We start from the raw sequence: 18197 nt of genomic DNA on the forward strand, positions 1-18197 counted from the left end.
GTTTTTAAAATGTTTAAGAAACTTTATTTAAAATTAATTTAAAATGCAGAGCTCCCCAGACCGGTGGCCAGGACCTGGGCAGTGTGAGTGCCACTGAAAATCAGCTTGTGTGCCACCTTTGGCACACATGCCATAGGTTGCCTACCCCTGCACTATGGCTTGGTGATGTCAGTGCTGCTGCCTGCCATTGGCTGGGGCTAGGAGATCTCCCTGGGGGGATCCCTGGGTAATGCCCACATTAGCCCGGCTGGTTCTATCCCTTTGGGGGGATGGCGTGGCTGGTGAAAGCCCATACCCCTGACCCCTCCTGTGCTGCCTTGTTTCCCGTCAGACCCTCTGGACATTAACCCCAGTGTGGATTTCCTCTTTGACTGTGGCCTGGTGGGGCCAGATGATGTATCCACAGATCCAGACCTCCCTCGCACCATCCGGAAGGTGAGCGCTGCATGTGCATATGCAGGGCTGCAGTGGCCCAGGGCAGCTGATGGACACTGCCTGCTGAACCCTGTGGGGTTCTGGTCTCAGTTCGGGCTGTGGGGGGGACAGGTGGTGGGCTATGCAAGGGTGCTTTGTCACTGAGTGAACTGCAGCCTGGATGCCAGGTTCTCTCCTTGGATGCAACTTAGATGGAGCAACTATAAGATGGGTGCAGAACTGGTTAGAAAAGAGTTCCCAGAGAGTAGTTATTAGTGGTTCACAAAAATGCTCAAAGGGCATAATGAGTGGGGTCCCGCAGGGATCAGTTCTGGGTCTGGTTCTGTTCAATATCTTCATCAGTGATTTAGATAACAGTATATAGAGTACACTTATAAAGTTTGCGGATGATACCAAGCTGGGAGGGGTTGCAAGTGCTTTGGAGGACAGGATTAACATTCAAAATGATCTGGACAAACTGGAAAAATGGTCTGAAGTAAATAGGATGAAATTCAATAAGGACAAATGCAAAGTGCTCGACGTAGGAAGGAACAGTCAGTTGCACACATACAAAATGGGAAATGACTGCCTAGGAAGGAGCACTGCGGAAAGGGGTCTGAGGGTCATGGTGGATCACAAACTAAATATGAGTCAGTAGTGTAACATTGTTGCAAAAAAAGCGAACATCATTCTGGGATGTATTAGCAGGAGTGTTGTAAACAAGACACAAGAAATAATCCTTCCACTCTACTCTGTGCTGATTAGGCCTCAGCTGGAGTATTGTGTCCGGTTCTGGGTGCCACATTTCAGGACAGATGTGGACAAATTGGAGAAAGTCCAGAGTAGAGCAACAAAAATGATTAAATGCCTAGAAAACATGACCTATGAGGGAAGATTGAAAAAACGGAGTTTATTTAGTCTGGAAAAGAGAAGACTGAGAGGGTAACAGTTTTCAATACATAAAAGGTTGTCACAAGGAGAAGGGAGGTAAATTATTCTTAACCTCTGAGGATAGCACAAGAAGCAATGGGCGTAAATTGCAGCAAGGGAGGTTTAGGTTGGACATTAGGAAAAACTTGCTAACTGTCGGGGTGGTTAAGCACTGGATTAAATTGCCTAGGGAGGTTGTGGAATCTCCATCATTGGAAATTTTTAAGAGCAGGTTAGACAAACACCTGTCAGGGATGTTCTGGGTAATACTTAGTCCTGCCATGAGTGCAGGGGACTGGACTAGATGACCTCTTGAGGTCCCTTCCAGTCCTTTTATTCTGTGTCCAGCTAGGCGGCCTCTTGATGTAGATTTTCCTTCTGAAGGAGCCAGGCTACTCGGCTCTAATTGTAGAGGGACCCTGAGTTCAATTGAACATAATAGTCAGCCTGTTAGAGGGTGTAGGGCTGTCCGTCGCTGTGTCTGTACTGCTCCCAGAGCTTTGTGGGCACTAAACAAACCTTGGGAATGTCATATGAAGATCAAATGCTCAGCTGAGCATATCACTGATATCCCTGACCCGGAGAGCTTTGGTCCTGAGAGCGTCTAGGCTTTGTTGGCTTTGCTATGAGAGTTCACAACCTCTGTTAACATGTTGAATTAGTGCCATCATTGCAGCTCCTGTGGCGTGGGCGTGGGAGAGGGCTAGTCTGATGGTTGGCCGTCTCCTTTTGGTGATAGCTCTGTGGCTGCCCCCGGTCTGCCCTCATTGGTAGCAGGGTTTGGTCCTTTGCCCCAGCCGTGCCTGCACTGTCTGTTGTGACACCCTGTGATGATGGGGTGCTCCTGTATGCCAAACATGCTAGCAAGGCATCTGAACCTGGTCTCACAGGTGATTCCCCAACCATTACTGTTGTGGGTGTTCTGGAGAGGCCTTCCTGTCCTACGTTTCTATGAGTCTGTAGGCATTCTGGGATCCTTTAGGACTGTCAGTAACACCTGCCTCTGCACCCATGTGTTCTGGCATTCCCAGCCTTATGGTGAACTTCTCTGCAGGGTCAGAAGCGTCTGATGCTCTCCGAAAGCTGCTCCCGGGACTCCATGAGCAGCCAGCCGAGCTGCACAGGACTGAATTATTCGTATGGGGTGAATGCCTGGAAATGCTGGGTGCAGACAAAGTACGCTGGCGGGGAGTCCAGCAAGGGAGAGGAGCTGCGCTTTGGGCGTAAGTGTTACCTCTGCCCCAGGGATTGCTGGGGAGGGGTTGCAGCATCAGTGGGCCTGGGAAGCCTGTCCAAAGAGCTCTGGAGTCCAGCGAGCCCCAGGGACCTGTCCCCGACGCCAGCAGCCAGGCTCCCTTCTCAGCGCTGAGCACTCCAACCCCCCACGAGCTCTTGCCTGAGGTTGATCTGCTTCTGTCTCTGCAGCTAAGCCTATGCGTATCAAAGAGGATATCCTGGCCTGCACGGCTGCCGAGCTCAACTATGGTCTTGCCCAGTTCGTCAAGGAGATAACACGGCCCAATGGCGAGCGCTATGAGCCAGACAGCATCTATTACCTCTGCCTCGGCATCCAGCAGGTAGGGGGGCTCCCTTGGCCTCGTGTGCTCCACCCCGACGCCAGGCAATGGGAAAGTGTGGGCATGCCTTGCACCCCTCCCTCACCCCAGTACCTGTAGGCTCTTTCCTGGGCCTCACACCCTCCCCACCCAAACCTGTACCCAGGGGCAGGGGGCTTCCCTGGCCTGCTCCCCTTATGACCCCTAGTAACTAGCAGCTCTTTGTGTTCTAGCTGTGTGAGGATCATGCTGGGGGCTTTCTCTTCAGGTCTTTTTTTCCAGGCCTCTAACTCTCCTCACCTTTCTCTGAATTCCCTTTAATTCTGCAATGTGCGTTCTGACCAGTACTAAGAACGGCTAGGCTGGGTCAGACTAAAGGTCCATCTAGCCCTGTATCCTGTCTCTGACAGGGGCCATTGCCAGATGCTTCAGAGGGAATGAACAGAACAGGGCAATTATCATTTGATCCATTCCCTGTCCAAACCCAGCTTCTGCCAGGCAGAGGGACAGCCAGATCATGGGGTTGCATCCCTGACCATCTTGGCTAATAGCCACTGATGGACCTGTCCTCCATGAACTTAGCTAATTCTTTTATGAACCCAGTTATGCTCTTGGCCTTCACAACATCCCCTGGCAATGAGTTCCACAGGGTGGCTGTGCTTTGAGTGAAGAAGTACTTCCTTATGTTTGTTTTAAACCTGCTGCCTATTAATTTTGCTGTATAAGAATGGCCATACTGGGTCAGACCAAAGGTCCGTCTTGCCCAGTATCGTGCCCAGAGGGAATGAACAGAGCAGGTAATCATGAAGTGACCCATTCCCAGCTTCTGGCAAACAGAGGCTAGGGACACCATCCCTGCCCATCCTGGCTAATAGCCAGGGTTGGACCTATCCTCCATGAACTTATCTAGTTCTTATTTGAATTCTGTTATAATTCTGTTATAATCTTAGTCTTCACAACATCCTCTGGCAAGGAGTTCCACAGGTTGACTGTACATTGTGTGAAAAAATACTTTCTTTTGTTTGCTGCCTGTTAATTTCATTTGGTGACCCCTAGTTTGTGTGTTATGAGAAGGAGTAAACAGCACTTCCTTATTTACTTTCTCCACACCACTCATGATTTTATACAACTCTATAATATCCCGCCTTAGTCGACTCTTTTCCAAGCTGAAAAGTCCCAGTCTTATTAATCTCTCCTCATATGGAAGCCATTCCATACCCCTAATCATTTTTGTTGCTCTTTTCTGAACCGTTTCCAATTCCAATATATCTTTTGTGAGATGGGGCTACCACATCTGCATGCAGTGTTCAAGATGTGGGCGTACCATGGATTTATGTAGAGGCAATATGGAAGAGTCTCTGCAGCAGTCTTCCTTGGTCAGATGCATCCATGTATTCTACATAGGTGTGTGCACACCCAGTGCACCGGAGCTGGAGAATTTAGCCTAGCAGTACCTGTAGGAGGCAGCGCTTGTGCCTCATGCTGATAGTCCCTCCCCTGGCTATTGAAGGCAGCGCTGCCTCTACCCCCTCAGTTCCTTCTTCCTGTCCAGAGCTCTGTGTGGCTCCTAACCTCACTGTGTCTTAGTGCCTTTCTCCAGTTGAGTCTAGTTAATTAGTGCACTTAGTCTGATGTATGTTAGCATTAGTTTCAGTATTTCCCTTGTGATGCAATCACCAGGGATTAAACATTGTCCGTCACAACGATCCCCACATGCAGAGCTTGCTGTGCTTAGACAAAGCCCATGGCAGGGGGTGGTGTTCAGTTCACAGATCATTCACCAAATGGACTTAGGTAGAGAGAGATCTTGGTCAGAAGCAGCCCCTGATTCAACAAGCCACATGGCCTGTTTCGGCACCAAGGCCTACATGGGATCGGAAGTTGCCCTCAGGTTCTGAGAGTGCTGCTGTTTCGCACTCTGGAGCTGGTGCCTCTCTGAAGAGATGGAGGAGTCGCTCCCTGCTGAGTGTGCCAAGCAAGAGGTCTCGTAAGACTGATCACGGCTGCTCCAGGTTGTGTGTGGACTCGTCTGCCTTCTCCAGAAGGAGTGTGGACCGAAATGATGCGATGGAGCAGTTTCCGTCAACCTCTCCCTGGTGCTGCACAGGAAGGTCAGAGACCCTGTACGGTTGTCTCCAATTTTGGCCCCGTGGCATCTGTTAAGTCCGGTACCGATGAGGGTGATGCCAGCACTGACTGTTTCTGCTTTTCTGTCCCGACTTCTCCCTTGGTCCAGGACTTTGCCAGGGCTGCATCATTTATAGCCCATTGACTGGGCAGGCAGCTGCACTGAACATAAGAATGGCCATAATGAGTCAGACCAAAGGTCAGTCTAGCCCAGTATCCTGTTGTGACGAGTTCTGTCACAAAGACCCCCTTAGGACTGTCACCTGATGTGCTGGAATTACCTCTGAGCCCATTTTCCACTGCCAGCTTGAGACTCCAGAACCCTGCCTTGTTGAGTCAGACACACTAGTCTGCTGCAACACAGACCCAGGGTTTGGTCCACGCCCCCAAAGCTGCAGACTTTAACCAAAAACCGCTCAGCAAGTCACCTATTTCCAGCACCCAGACACCCACTTCCCAAATAAATCTGTTTTACTCTGTTTAATGCTTATACAGGGTAAACTCATAAATTGTCCACCCTCTATAACATTGATAGAGAGATATGCACAGCTGTTTGCCCCCCCAGTATTAATCACTTACTCTGGGTTTACTAAGAAACAAAAGTGATTTTATTAAGTATAAAAATTAGGATTTAAGTGGTGTCAAGTGATAACAGACACAACAAAGTAAGTTACCAAGCAAAATAAAACAAAACACATAAGTCTGAGCCTAATACATTTAGAAACTGATTACAGGTAAATCTCATCCTCAGATATGTTCCAGTAAGCTTCTTTCACAGACTAGATTCCTTTCTAGTCTGGGCACAATCCTTTCCCCGGTACAGTTCTTGTTAGTTCCAGCTCAGGTGGTAACTAGGGGATTTCTCATGACTGCAGCCCCCTTTGTTCTGTTCCACCCCCTTTTATGGCTTTGGCACAAGGCGGGAATCTTTGGTCTCTCTGGGTCCCCACCCCTCCTTCTAAATGGAAAAGCACCAGGTTTAAGATGGATTCCAGTACCAGGTGACATGGTCACATGTCCTGTGAGACCCCCAAGCCTTCATTCTTTCTGGCCTGACTCACAGGAACACAGGAAGGCTTACAAGTAAACAGAGCCATTTACAACCAATTATCCTGGTCAACGGGAGCCATCAAGATTCTAAACCACCATTAATGGCCCACACTTTGCATAGTTACAGTAGGATTTCAGAGTTATACTTCATATTTCTAGTTTCAGATACAAGAATATACATACATACAAATAGGATGGATATATTCAGTAGGTTATAACCTTTGTAATGATACCTTACAAGAGACCTTTTGCATAAAGCATATTCCAGTTACATTATATTCACATTTACAAACATATTTCCATAAAACATATGGAGGAGTGCAACGTCACACCTGCCTTCTGACAGTGGCCAATGCCAGGTACCCCAGAGGGAGTGAACAGAACAGGCAATCATCAAGTGACCCATCCCCTGCCGCCCATTCCCAGCTTCTGGCAAACAGAGGCTCAGGACACCATCCCTGCCCATTCTGGCTAATAGCCTATTGATGGACCTGGGGGTCTGTCAGCACCACACACCGATATTTCCTTTCCACAGTCAGTGGAAGTGGGGCTGGGGCTGGGACCAGGCTCATCACAAGGGATCTCCTTGGTGCCAGGAACAACTTTGGCATCCTTGTTGTCAGCATGCTCTCATCGCTCTCCACTTTGGCACCATCAGTCACCTTAGTACTTCTGCTGGTTTTGACGTTAACAGCACTTCCAGCACTAGAAATGATGGAGGCATACTCAGTGCTGGTGATTCTGTTTCCTCTGTTGGCCCCAGTTCCCTCGCCATTCTGGGCTATAGGTGAGTCAGACTAGTTGCTCAGATGCTCAGGGCAGGTGCCACCTTGATCCCTTGAAGCCCAGGACTCCTTGGCGTCCTGGTCAGGATCTTCCTCTCGCTGTCCATCACCTGAGCTGCATCAGGGGCCGTTCATGGAGCCATATCGGTACCAGGATTGTCTCGCAGTTGGGATGGGGTCCCCTGGCCCAACAGCTACTCGCACCAAAGCCTTATGCATACCAATGGCCTCAGTGGAATCTGTGGGATGATCCTCGATTCAGAGTTCCCTCTCCTCATCTTGCTCTAAGGTGAGATCACTGGGCAGGTCCGTGGTGGTGACTGTTGATTCACCATAGCCCCAGGTACCTGTGAGCCTTCCCCTTGCAGAGCGTCCAGAGTTGTCCCGTCCAGGCCCGTCATTCCTGGAACACGATCCGGCATGGTCACAGTTAACCACTCCATCTTTGTCTCGGACGATTCCGTGGTGCCTGGATCTTCCTCTCTTTCAATACCACAGGATTTCAAGGCATAGCAGGACCTCTTGCAGTGTGGTCTGGCTTCTTCCCTGGGTGTTCAAACGGAGTTCCTGCAGGAGAATACCTATACGTTTTTGGATATTAGCTATCTGCCCCTGGAAGAGTCGTCCTCCCTAGGAACAGTACACTCTGGAGAATGCCAGCTTTGGTACTGCCTACTACAAAGTGTTGGAGAAACGCTACTTCATTCAGATGCAGGGATTTGGCGGTTTCTATTCCTCTCCAGCCCTATATTCCCTGGTCATAACCAAGGTCAACAATAGGAATCGGCAGGGCAGATTTAAGTCCATTCCAAAGGATAAGGACTGTGAACGGGTGGATGTGATGGGAAGAAAGATAAACACCTCCTCCTCCTCCTCCGTGCAGATACGGATTGCTAACCAGCAGGCACTGCTGTCCACATATGACTTTGTGAACTAAATAGCTATTTCTAAGTTTGCAGACCAGCTGCCCGAAGCCTCCATTGAGAAATTCCGGGCACTTCTCTCCGAAGGCTGCTTGGTAGCTTAAGACTTAATTGCAGTCCACGTTGGATGTCATGGATGCTTTTGACCTTGCCAGTGACCATGAGAAGGGCGTCCTGGCTGCAGAATTTGGGCATTGCTCCCCATGTGCAACAAGTCATAGAGCAGTGACTCTCAAACTTTTTCACTGGTGACCCCTTTCACACAGCAAGCCTCTGTGACCACCCCCCCCAAATTAAAAACACTTTTTTATATATTTAACACCAATATAAATTCTGGAGGCAAAGCAGGGTTTGGGGTGGAGGTTGACAGTTCACAACCCCGCATGTAATAACCTCGTGACCCCCTGAGGGGTACCGAACCCCAGTTTGAGAACCCCTGTGTGACGAACTGGGAATGTTCTTAGTGTTTTCTCTGAATATTGTGTTGGTGCCTCAGTGTCCCCTAGGCAGTTCTTAAGTATCTGGCAGAGCAAAGGGCCAGTGCACCTAAATGCCTGGCACTCTGTCTCCCAGCAACTGATGGCCTGGGCCCCTCCCCTGCAAAGGTGCCAACTGAAGGTGTTGGAGACAAAGGGATCAGGTGACCTCCTGGCCCAGGAAAGGAGCTGAGCAGAGAGGAGGGGCTGGAAGGGGTGGTTAGTCTGGAGCTGGCTGAGGGCAGACGTGGGGGTCTGGCTCACTGCCTCCCAGAATGGACCCGGCCGAGGGGTCCGGTTCGCTGTATCTACAAGCTCTGTTTTAGACCCTGTTCCTGTCATCAAATAAACCTCGGTTTTACTGGCTGGCTGAGAGTCACGTCTGACTGCAAAGTGGGGGTGCAGGACCCTGTGGCTTCCCCAGGACCCCGCCTGGGTGGGCTCGCTGTGGGAAGCGCACGGAGGAGCAGAGGATGCTGAGTGCTCCAAGGAGAGACCCAGGAGGTGAAGCCGTGTGAGCTTCTTGCCCTGAACAAGTCTGCTCCAAGGGAGAGGAGGCTCCCCAAAGTCCTGCCTGGCTTTGTGGGGAGCTGTTCCAGAGCATCGCCCGGGGACTCCATGACAACTGGTGGTAGCAGTGGGATGTATTGCACCCCGTGAATGGCGCTTCTTGCAGTAAGTGACTGGGGAGCAGTAAAACGAAGGGGGAATAATGAGGACCAGACGTGCTGAAGGCTCAGAGAGGGACGGTTTCAGGGAGCGGTTAACCTCTGGAAGTGTGTGACCAGCGAGAAGGACTGTTGGAGTAACGGGGTCCCCCTGAGGACTGCAGCGAGCAGTCTCGGGTGGAGGAGCTTGCCGCTCGACCCTGGGAAAGGGAAGGATTTTTGCAGTAGCAGAGTTCCCCTGGGGATTGCAAGAGCAGTTCCAGGGGCGGAGGAGTCTGCAGCTCGACCCTGGCAAAGAGGTGGTGATCACGAGAAGGGCTGGCACACCAGGGGTTCTTCCTGGAAACTGTGGGGGAGCCAAGAGCGCACAGGCCTGTGAGTCCAGAGCCACTTGGGAACAGTGAAGTGATGGCCTATCACCATCTCCTTAAGAAGGACATTGTGGTCCTGTGCACAAAGAGAGGGTTACGCATGGGGACGTTCACCAAGACACAGTTAATCGTGCAGTTGGAGGAGGAGGACCGCTCTGAGGAGCAGATTGCTGACCCAGATGGGGCTACAAGAGGATCTGGGAGCAGCTGGAGCAGCAGCCAGGCATCACCGGGAGTTTGGTCCCCAATCAGACGAGGGTCTTCACGATTGGGTTCCCCATCAGGAGATTGGAGATGGATAGGATGGGAGCAGAGCCCGAGAGAGCGAGAGGACCGTGAGAGAGAGCAAGAGCCCAAGGAAAAGCTGCAGGAGAAGCAGCAGCAGCACGGACTGGTGATGGTGGAGCAGGGAGACATAGGGGGCTGCCCAGGGGTCAGTGGGGAAACACGCCTGCGGGGGCGAGACTCTGGGACAGAGAGAACTGGGGTGGTGCAGCCCCAGATGCTGAGGGACTGTGGGACCTGGGTGAAGTTCCTTGGGGTGAAGCCCCTTGCCCTGCCTATGGCCCAGATCCCTGTGCAGACCCAGGAGGGGTCGGGCTGGCTGGTCATTGGGGTTCTCCAGGATATCGGCTCGGAGGCCCTGTTGAGGGGTGACTGTCTCCCCTTGGGACAGGATCCAGGCCCCGCTCCTGTAACTGCCGAGGGTTTGAATTCAAATCCAGGGAACCAATTGGCTAGGATGGAAATGGTCAGTGAAAATGCAAATGACCTGGCTGGCAGTGGAGAGGGGCTGTTGGGCTCAGGATACCTGCCTACCTGTAACCAGCCCCCTGGGGCTGAGTGGGAGGGAGAGATGCTCCCCGCCCCCCTGCACACCGGAGAGGGGTCTCATGCTGGCTCTGATGCTGTGACCAGAGCAGAGAGCTCGCTGCCTGCCCCCACTGGGACAGCAAGGGCAGTGCTGAGCATGGGGGGAGCTGAGACCCCAGCTGAGTGGGGGGGACACCCAGGCAGGGCAGGTCAGCTGCCAAACAGGTTTGCCTGGTCCAGACGTGCTGCTGGGAAGTGATTACACAGCAGGGAGGGAGCTACCAGGGACAGGGCTCAGGGGGACTGTGACCCCAGGCCCAGCCAGCGAGACGGAGCAGGTCCCACTCCCTGCCCCAGCAGCTGAATCCCAGACCGAGCTGCAGAGGGATCCCTCCTTGGAGAAGCTGAGGGAACTTGCTGGCCACAGCGCTGCAACCCCCCTTGGGGAAGGCTGCAGGGACAGAGTCCTGCAGGAGAAGGGATTCCTGTACCGGGAATGGGCTCCCCAAGGGGAGGTAGAACTGGGGGGAATCGGGAGGCAGCTGGTGGTGCCCCAGGAATCCACAGGGTTCTTCCCATTTGAGCTGCTGGATGGGAGGAGAGTGAGGGGACCCCTGGACCTGAAAGGGGAGGATTGGATGGCGAAGGGGGAAGACCCCCTGGGGGATCTCTTCCCTGAGGTGGGAGACAATCTCCCCATCAGGTGTTCCCCGTTCAGAGTCACTGGGAAAGCAACCCAGATCCTGGAGAGAGAGGTCAGGGACATGCTGGCTTTAGATGGGATCCAGCCGTTTTACAGCCCATGGGCCTCACCCGTGAGGCTGATCCCCAAGGGAGACAGGATGATCTGGTTTTGTGGGGGCTATCAGAAGCTTAAAGCCATCACAGTGTCCGATGCCCACCCCATGCCTAGGCCTGGGGAGATTCTAGACAAGCAGAGGGCGATGGAGAACTTGGCCCTGGCAGACACGGATAACGTGCATCTTTAGCCAGACCTGGGAGGAACAGGTGTCCCAGGTGAAGAGAGGGCTGGGCTGCCTCAAGGAGGTGGGACTGATGGTAAAAGCTGGAAAGTGCAAAGGGGGACGGCAGAGGTGTTGTGTCTGGGCCATAAAGTGGGAAGCGGCTGCCCAAGCCTAGAGCTGGCCAAGGCCAAGATGGGGGCTCTTAACCAAGAGAGCCTGAATTGCAGCCCAGAGTGCTGGGAGAAGACCCCATCCCAGTTTGAACCCCAGGGGTATTGGGGATAGCGAAAGCGTTCAAGCCGCATAAACCTTCCCACATGCGGCCTGCAAGTGCCATCAAGCACACCCAACCTAAGGGAGGGCGTGAGACTGGACTGTCCTGGTGTAACTCACACCAAGGAATGGGAGAGATGCTGGGGCATCCATGGGAAAGTTGGTGGGTTCGAACTTCCCCAGGTCACTGGCTGAAGTGACCTCGCTCAGTTCGGTCTTGAAGGGAGGAGAGATGTGACGAACTGGGAATGTTCTTAATGTTTTCTCTGAATATTGTGTTGGTGCCTCAGTGTCCCCTAGGCAGTTCTTAAGTATCTGGCAGAGCAAAGGGCCACTGCACCTAAATGCCTGGCACTCTGTCTCCTAGCAACTGATGGCCTGGGCCCCTCCTTTGCAAAGGTGCCAACTGAAGGTGTTGGAGACAAAGAGATCAGGTGACCTCCTGGCCCGGGAAAGGAGCTGAGCAGAGAGGAGGGGCTGGAAGGGGTGGTTAGTCTGGAGCTGGCTGAGGGCAGACGTGGGGGTCTGGCTCACTGCCTCCCAGAATGGACCCGGCCGAGGGGTCCGGTTCGCTGTATCTACAAGCTCTGTTTTAGACCCTGTTCCTGTCATCAAATAAACCTCGGTTTTACTGGCTGGCTGAGAGTCACGTCTGACTGCAAAGTGGGGGTGCAGGACCCTGTGGCAGGACCCCACCTGGGTGAGCTCGCTGTGGGAAGCGCACGGAGGGGCAGAGGATCCTGAATGCTCCAAGGAGAGACCCAGGAGGTGAAGCCGTGTGAGCTTCTTGCCCTGAACAAGTCTGCTCCAAGGGAGAGGAGGCTTTCCAAAGTCCTGCCTGGCTTTGTGGGGAGCTGTTCCAGAGCATCGCCCGGGGACTCCATGACACCCTGCCATAGAGAATTTGCCCTTCAATGGCCGAGTGCTTTTCTTGAACAAGACAGCCAAGATTCTGCACTCCATCAAGGACTCTCCGGCTTCCCTGTGGTCTTTGGGGGTGTATATGCCAGCAGTGCAGAGATGCCACTAGAGTGGTCATCAGGAGCAGCAGTATCTGCAGCGAACATTTGGGCAGCCTTTCCCTCCCCAGAAACAGTGGGACTATCCCAGAAAGGTGCAGAGGTCCCAGAGGAGGAGGCATTCGGGTCTGGGGTTTGGCCAGTCAACACGCTTTCCCCCAGTGCCACCCAAGCACCCATTTTGACTCCTTGGTCTGGAGCAGTGTTCATGTCATTGCTTCCTTCTCTCCATCCCCTCCATTTGGGGACAGGCTGCTTCACTTTCTCAGTGCTTGCAGGTTGATCACCAACATGTGGGTCCTAAGGATCATCAGATCAGGCTATACCATCCAGTTCCTCTCCATCCCTCTTACCACCCTCCCTCTCCAGGGACCCCTCTCACAGGATACTGCTCCTCATGCAGGTTCTCTCTCTACTGGCTGCTGGAACGACTGAGTCCGGGACACTATTCCCAGTACTTTCTGGTGCCCAAATCCAAGAGGAGGAGAGGTAAAACCCATTCTTGACCTTCACTGCCTCAACAAATATATCAGGTACATGAGGTTCTGAATGGTCACTCTATCAGCTGTTCTCCGCATGGTGTCTCAGAATGACTGGTTTGCTGCTGTGGACCTTCAGGATGCTGATTTCCGTGCAGCAACTTGTCATAGCAAAGCGCCATTTTCCAGATATGGTGCTTCCCTTTGGCCTCTCTTCTGACCCTCGGGTTTTTACTAAATGCATGGTCATGGTGACTGCATGGCACCTCAGGAAGAAAGGAATCCACATCTTCCCAGACCTGGATGACTGGTTACTGAGGGGCAGGTCCAGAGAGGAAGTCCTTTTTCACGTCAGCACTACACTGTGCATTTTTGACCATCTGGGTCTCATTCTAAACATGGGGAAGTCAACTTTGGTTCCCACTCGGAAAATTGAGTTCCTTGGGGCCCTAATAGACTCTGCAAGTACGGGAGCATTTTTGTCAACTGGCCATTTACAGGCAATTTGCCAGCATTACCGCAGTCTGCAGTCTCAGCCCTCCATGACAGCTGGGTGGTGCATTGAGGCTCTTGGGCCACATGTCCACTTTCTAGCCACATGTCCACTTCCATGCAGTTGGTACAGTTTGTGAGGTTGCATCTTTCCCCCCTTTAAATGTTTCTCAGGACAGTTTACTATCCAACTCTTCACTCTTTGGACAGATTGGTCCGTCTCCCTCCACTGGTCCTGGATTCCTTGCAGTGGTGGACACTTCCAGAGAATGTTTGTCAGGGCATTCCCTTCGTCTGGCCCTTACAACTCAGGTCTGTTGTCACAGATGCTTCCCTGATGGTCTGGGGAGCGCATCTGGGGTTGCTGAAAGTTCAAAGTCTGTAGTGGGAACAGGGGCCTCACTGCATATCAATGTGCTGGAGCTTCAGGCCATCTACGATACCCGTCACACTTTTCGGGACTGTATCAGGGCTCAGTGGTTCGCATACTAACAATACCACCATGTTGTATTATGTGAACAGGCAAGGGAGAGCATACTCCAGGGTATTCTGCCAAGAGGCAATCAGGCAGTAGCAGTTTTCCACTCAGGAGAGGATCACTCTTATAGATGACCACTTGCCCAGGGTGTGGAATCATCTCGCAGACCACCTCAGCAGGAATTTTTCCCTGAGTCATGAGTGGTTCCTGAAGACATGTGTCCTCTGGTTTATCTTTGCAGCTTGGGGCATTCTGGCGATCGACCTGTGCTAATGCCATCTGCTCTGTTCTAGAGGGGGCCTCAGTCCAGGCTCCCTGTCCAACACTTTCCACCTTAGCTGACAGTCTCTTTTACCTGATCCCAATCCTCTCACAGGTCATCCTCAAGCTGAAGGTGGATCAGGCCAAACTCATTCTCATGGTCCCAGCATGACCGAGGCAGTGCTGGTTCTCTGGCCTTCTCATACTGTCAGACCCCTTCCTCTCTATCCCAGCCTACTCACTCAGAATCATGGCTGCACCTTGCTTCTCAGGATTAGCTCCCTGCATGCCATGGCGTGGCTGAACCAGGAGAAAGTGCGGTGTTCAGCCACTCTTCAACAAGTCCTGTTCAACAGTAGAAGGCCCTCTACCAGAATGGCGTATTCGGTGAAGTTGAATGGTTTTCAGTGTGATGGCTGAATTTCGCAGCCCATTCTAGGACATCTTGGAGTACTTGCTGCACCATCAGTCATTGGGTCTTGTGCTTAGCTCACTGAGAGTGCGTCTCGCAGCAATATCAGCATTTCATCCCACCCATTCAGGGAACATTAGTCTTCTCTGTGCCATGGGGGCAAAATTCTTATAAGGGCTTCTTTGTCTCCATGCGCTGGTCTGAGAGCCAGTTCTTCTTGGGACCGTAATGCGGTCCTAGCAGCTTTGATGGGACCTCCATTCAACCCCCTGGCATCTTGTTCCTTTCTGCTTTTGTGTCAGGAGACTGAGTTCCTGGTAGTGATGATATCCACACACAGAGTCTGTGAGTGGCAGGCTCTGATGGCAGAGCCTCCTTATATGCAGTTCTCCATGGACAAAGTGACTTTACAATCACACCCAGCATTTTTGTCTGAAGTGATTTCTCAGTTTTATTTGAACCAGGCAGGATATTTTCCTGTGTTCTTCCCGAACCTGCATTCACTTCTGGAGGAGCAGCCTCTTCATCCATTAGATGTCAGACGATGTCTAGCCTTCTGTCTGGACACAACTAAACCGTTTTGTGCCTCGCCTCACCTGTTTGTGTCATATGCAGATCACATTAAGGGTCAGGTGCTCTCGTCACAGATGATTTCTAAATGGATAATGTCCTGTCTCAAGACTGCATATGAAATAGACTCATAGACTCATAGACTCATAGGTCAGAAGGGACCAATCTGATCATCTAGTCTGACCTCCTGCACAAGGCAGGCCACAGAACCCCACCCATCCAATTTTATACAACCCCTATCCCAGGACCGAGTTATTGAAATCCTCAAAAATGGTTTGAAGACCTCAAGCTGCAGAGACACCACCAGCAAGCGACCCGTGCCCCACGCTGCAGGGGAAGGCGAAAAACCTCCAGGGCACCTGCCAATCCGCCCTGGAGGAAAATTCCTTCCCGACCCCAAATATGGCGATCAGCTAAACCCTGAGCATGTGGGCAAGAGTCACCAGCCAGCACCCAAGAAGGAGTTCTCCGCAGCAACTCAGTACCCATCGCATGCAACATCTCCCCGCAGACCATTGAGCAGACCTGTCTGGTGGTAATTCAAGATCAATTGCCCAAATTGACGATCCTATCATAACATCCCCTCCATATACTTATCAAGCTTTGTCTTAAAGCCAGGAAAGTCTTTTGCCCCTACTACTTCCCTCGGAAGGCTATTCCAGAACTTCACTCCCCTAATGGTCAGAAACCTTCGTCTAATTTCAAGTCTAAACTTCCTAATATCCAGTTTATACCCATTCGTCCTCGTGGCTACATTAGTACTAAACTTAAATAATTCCTCTCCCTCCCTTTGGCTTTGGCTATGCCTCCTCAGTGGGTGCGAGTGCATTCCATGAGAGTACAAGCAACATCAACAGCGTTCCTCAGTGACATCTGTGTTGGATGTTGGCAGAGCTGCTCCGTGGTTGTTGATACGTACCTTTAAAAACCATTATGCCATTACCATATCTTCCAGGGCAGATGCAAGTTTTGGTAGATGGTCCTGTGAGCCTTGTGTACGTAGACTCCAAGCCCTGCCTCCCTGGGGTGTGCAGGGGGGGGTGTTACCGCTTGGGAGCCCACTAAGTGGAATACACAGCTGCATGTACTCGAAGAAGAAGAAGAAGAAATGGTTCCTTCCTGTAACTGGCTTTTCAAGATGTGATGCAGACATGTATTCTACAAGCCACCCTCCATCCCCTCTGCATCAGAGTCCAGTCTCTGGGTGTTCAGTGCGAAGGAACTGAGGCGGGGTAGGGCGCGGCCACCTTAGATAGCCGCGGCAGGAGTTTTGAGCATGAGGCACGAGTGCTGCCTTCTATGGGTAATGCTAGGCAAAATTCTCCAGGGCACGCACCAAGTGAAATACATGTCTGCATCACACTTCCAGTACAGTACAATTTCATCCTGTGCCCAACACTGGTTTCTCCCTTCACTGACCATGTGTTCTCTCCCTTCTAGTACCTGCTGGAGAACAACCGGATGGTGAATATCTTCACTGACCTTTACTACCTGACCTTCGTGCAGGAGCTGAACAAGTCCCTGAGTGGCTGGCAGCCCACACTCTTACCAAACAGTACGTGTCCCAGGGCCGCGTGCTCCTTTATTAGCAGCCACTAAGGTCAAGCTCTCAGGCCTGGCTGGAGTTGGCCAAGCAGGGGCCAACTTTGCCCTCCCTCATGCCTCCCGGATGCTTCCTGGGGAAGTTTGCCATGGGAGGCAAGTGGATCCTTGAATTCTCCTGAGGACACAGAGCCAGGCCTGCCTACTGTTCTTCCTGGAGGGGGAAGGCCACTGCCCTTGCTGCATCTTGGAGCCTCATGTAACCTCCCCCCAGGACACCATACCAGAGCTGGGCCAGGGATTGTCAGCAGTTGGGATTCAGCATCTCAGGCTGACTGAGGGTTGAGTCCAGGCTAGCGGTTGCCCGTGGAAACCATATTCTCTGTCCAGATACAACAGGGGACTCTCCATCCAGCCCCTTTGGACCAGGCTGCTGCTTTCTATAGCAGGGGAAGGCCCTGCCCCAGCCTTTGGGGAGCACTGTGTCAGACCAGGGGGCTTATGAATCTTTGTCTGCTTCCCAACTCCCAGGCCAGGGGGGTTGTGACCTCCCTGGCTTCCTGGCATAATCCAAGCAGTAACAGAGCTATTCCAGGGCGCTCGGCCCCCGGTTAGACACCTACATAAGGGCCGTGCTTTCCCTAGTGCTCGGCAGCCAGAGGGCGCCCCCATTTGGGCCCCATGCTGGGTGCCCTTGTCTCCATGTACCCTGATAGCAGTCGAGCTAACTGACCCAGCCTCTTGCCTGCTAGGGGAGGCTCTTGGGCTGGAGCAGTTTGCCTTGGTTTTGCATGGGAGTTGCCTGATCCTGTCCTGCCTGCTACTCTTTCTTTCCTTCTGACTGTATTAGCACATGCAGCTGTGTGAGACACTCAGTACCGAGGCGGGGGGCCCTTGGTTTGGTCTGCAGCTGGCTTGCACCAGTTTTGCTGTGGTGGATTAACCTAGGTTGGGTCATGGCTGGGGAGGGTACAGTGGGACAGCTCCCAGCCTGGTGTCAGCCAGCGCTGCAAGCATCACTCCTCTGGCTATTCCATCTGGACCTGGGCACTTCACAGGGCAAGGTGTTGTCCTGCCACTGAGCCAAGCTCCCTCTGCCCAAGGCAGGGAGAGAGATCCAGGGGAGGACTCCAGTGCCCTGGCTGATGTTCCCCTGGCACACATGGCTGAAGGTGGGCCGGTGGTGGCAGCCACATCCCCTCCAGTCTCCCTGCCAGGCCAGACCTTGCCAGGGAACCTGCAGCATGCCAGATGCGTGTGACCCAGCTTCTTCCACTGTGTGCTTGCAGACACGATCTTCTCTCGTGTGGAGGAGGAGCATCTCTGGGAGTGTAAGCAGCTGGGGGTGTACTCCCCCTTTGTCCTCCTCAACACCCTCATGTTCTTCAACACCAAGTTCTTCGGCCTGCAGACTGCGGAGGAGCACATGCAGCTCTCCTTCACCAATGTGGTACGCCAGTCCCGCAAGTGCACTACAGCCCGGGGCACCACCAAGGTGGTGAGCATCCGCTACTACGCCCCCGTCCGGCAGAAAAAAGGGCGAGGTAGGGGCCTGCGCGTGTCTGTCTCCCCGCCCCTGCTCTGCATGTGCAC

General features: G+C 52.5%; 1 protein-coding gene across 5 annotated transcripts in view; it reads left to right on the plus strand.

Annotated features, from left to right (window-relative positions):
* Window positions 1-18197, plus strand: part of ZMYM3 (zinc finger MYM-type containing 3) — a 57042-nt gene that overhangs the window by 34738 nt on the left and 4107 nt on the right. For 4 of the 5 annotated variants that reach the window (XM_050964890.1, XM_050964893.1, XM_050964892.1 and 1 more), the window contains 5 exons: window positions 332-435; window positions 2399-2567; window positions 2770-2921; window positions 16503-16617; window positions 17894-18148. In XM_050964890.1, the coding sequence (XP_050820847.1) occupies window positions 332-435; window positions 2399-2567; window positions 2770-2921; window positions 16503-16617; window positions 17894-18148 (795 nt within the window). The remainder of the gene's footprint in view (window positions 1-331; window positions 436-2398; window positions 2568-2769; window positions 2922-16502; window positions 16618-17893; window positions 18149-18197) is intronic. The other variant, XM_050964894.1, reaches the window with a different exon arrangement.

This window comes from Gopherus flavomarginatus, chromosome 8, assembly GCF_025201925.1.
Source record: "Gopherus flavomarginatus isolate rGopFla2 chromosome 8, rGopFla2.mat.asm, whole genome shotgun sequence".
NCBI classification, from domain to species: domain Eukaryota; kingdom Metazoa; phylum Chordata; order Testudines; family Testudinidae; genus Gopherus; species Gopherus flavomarginatus.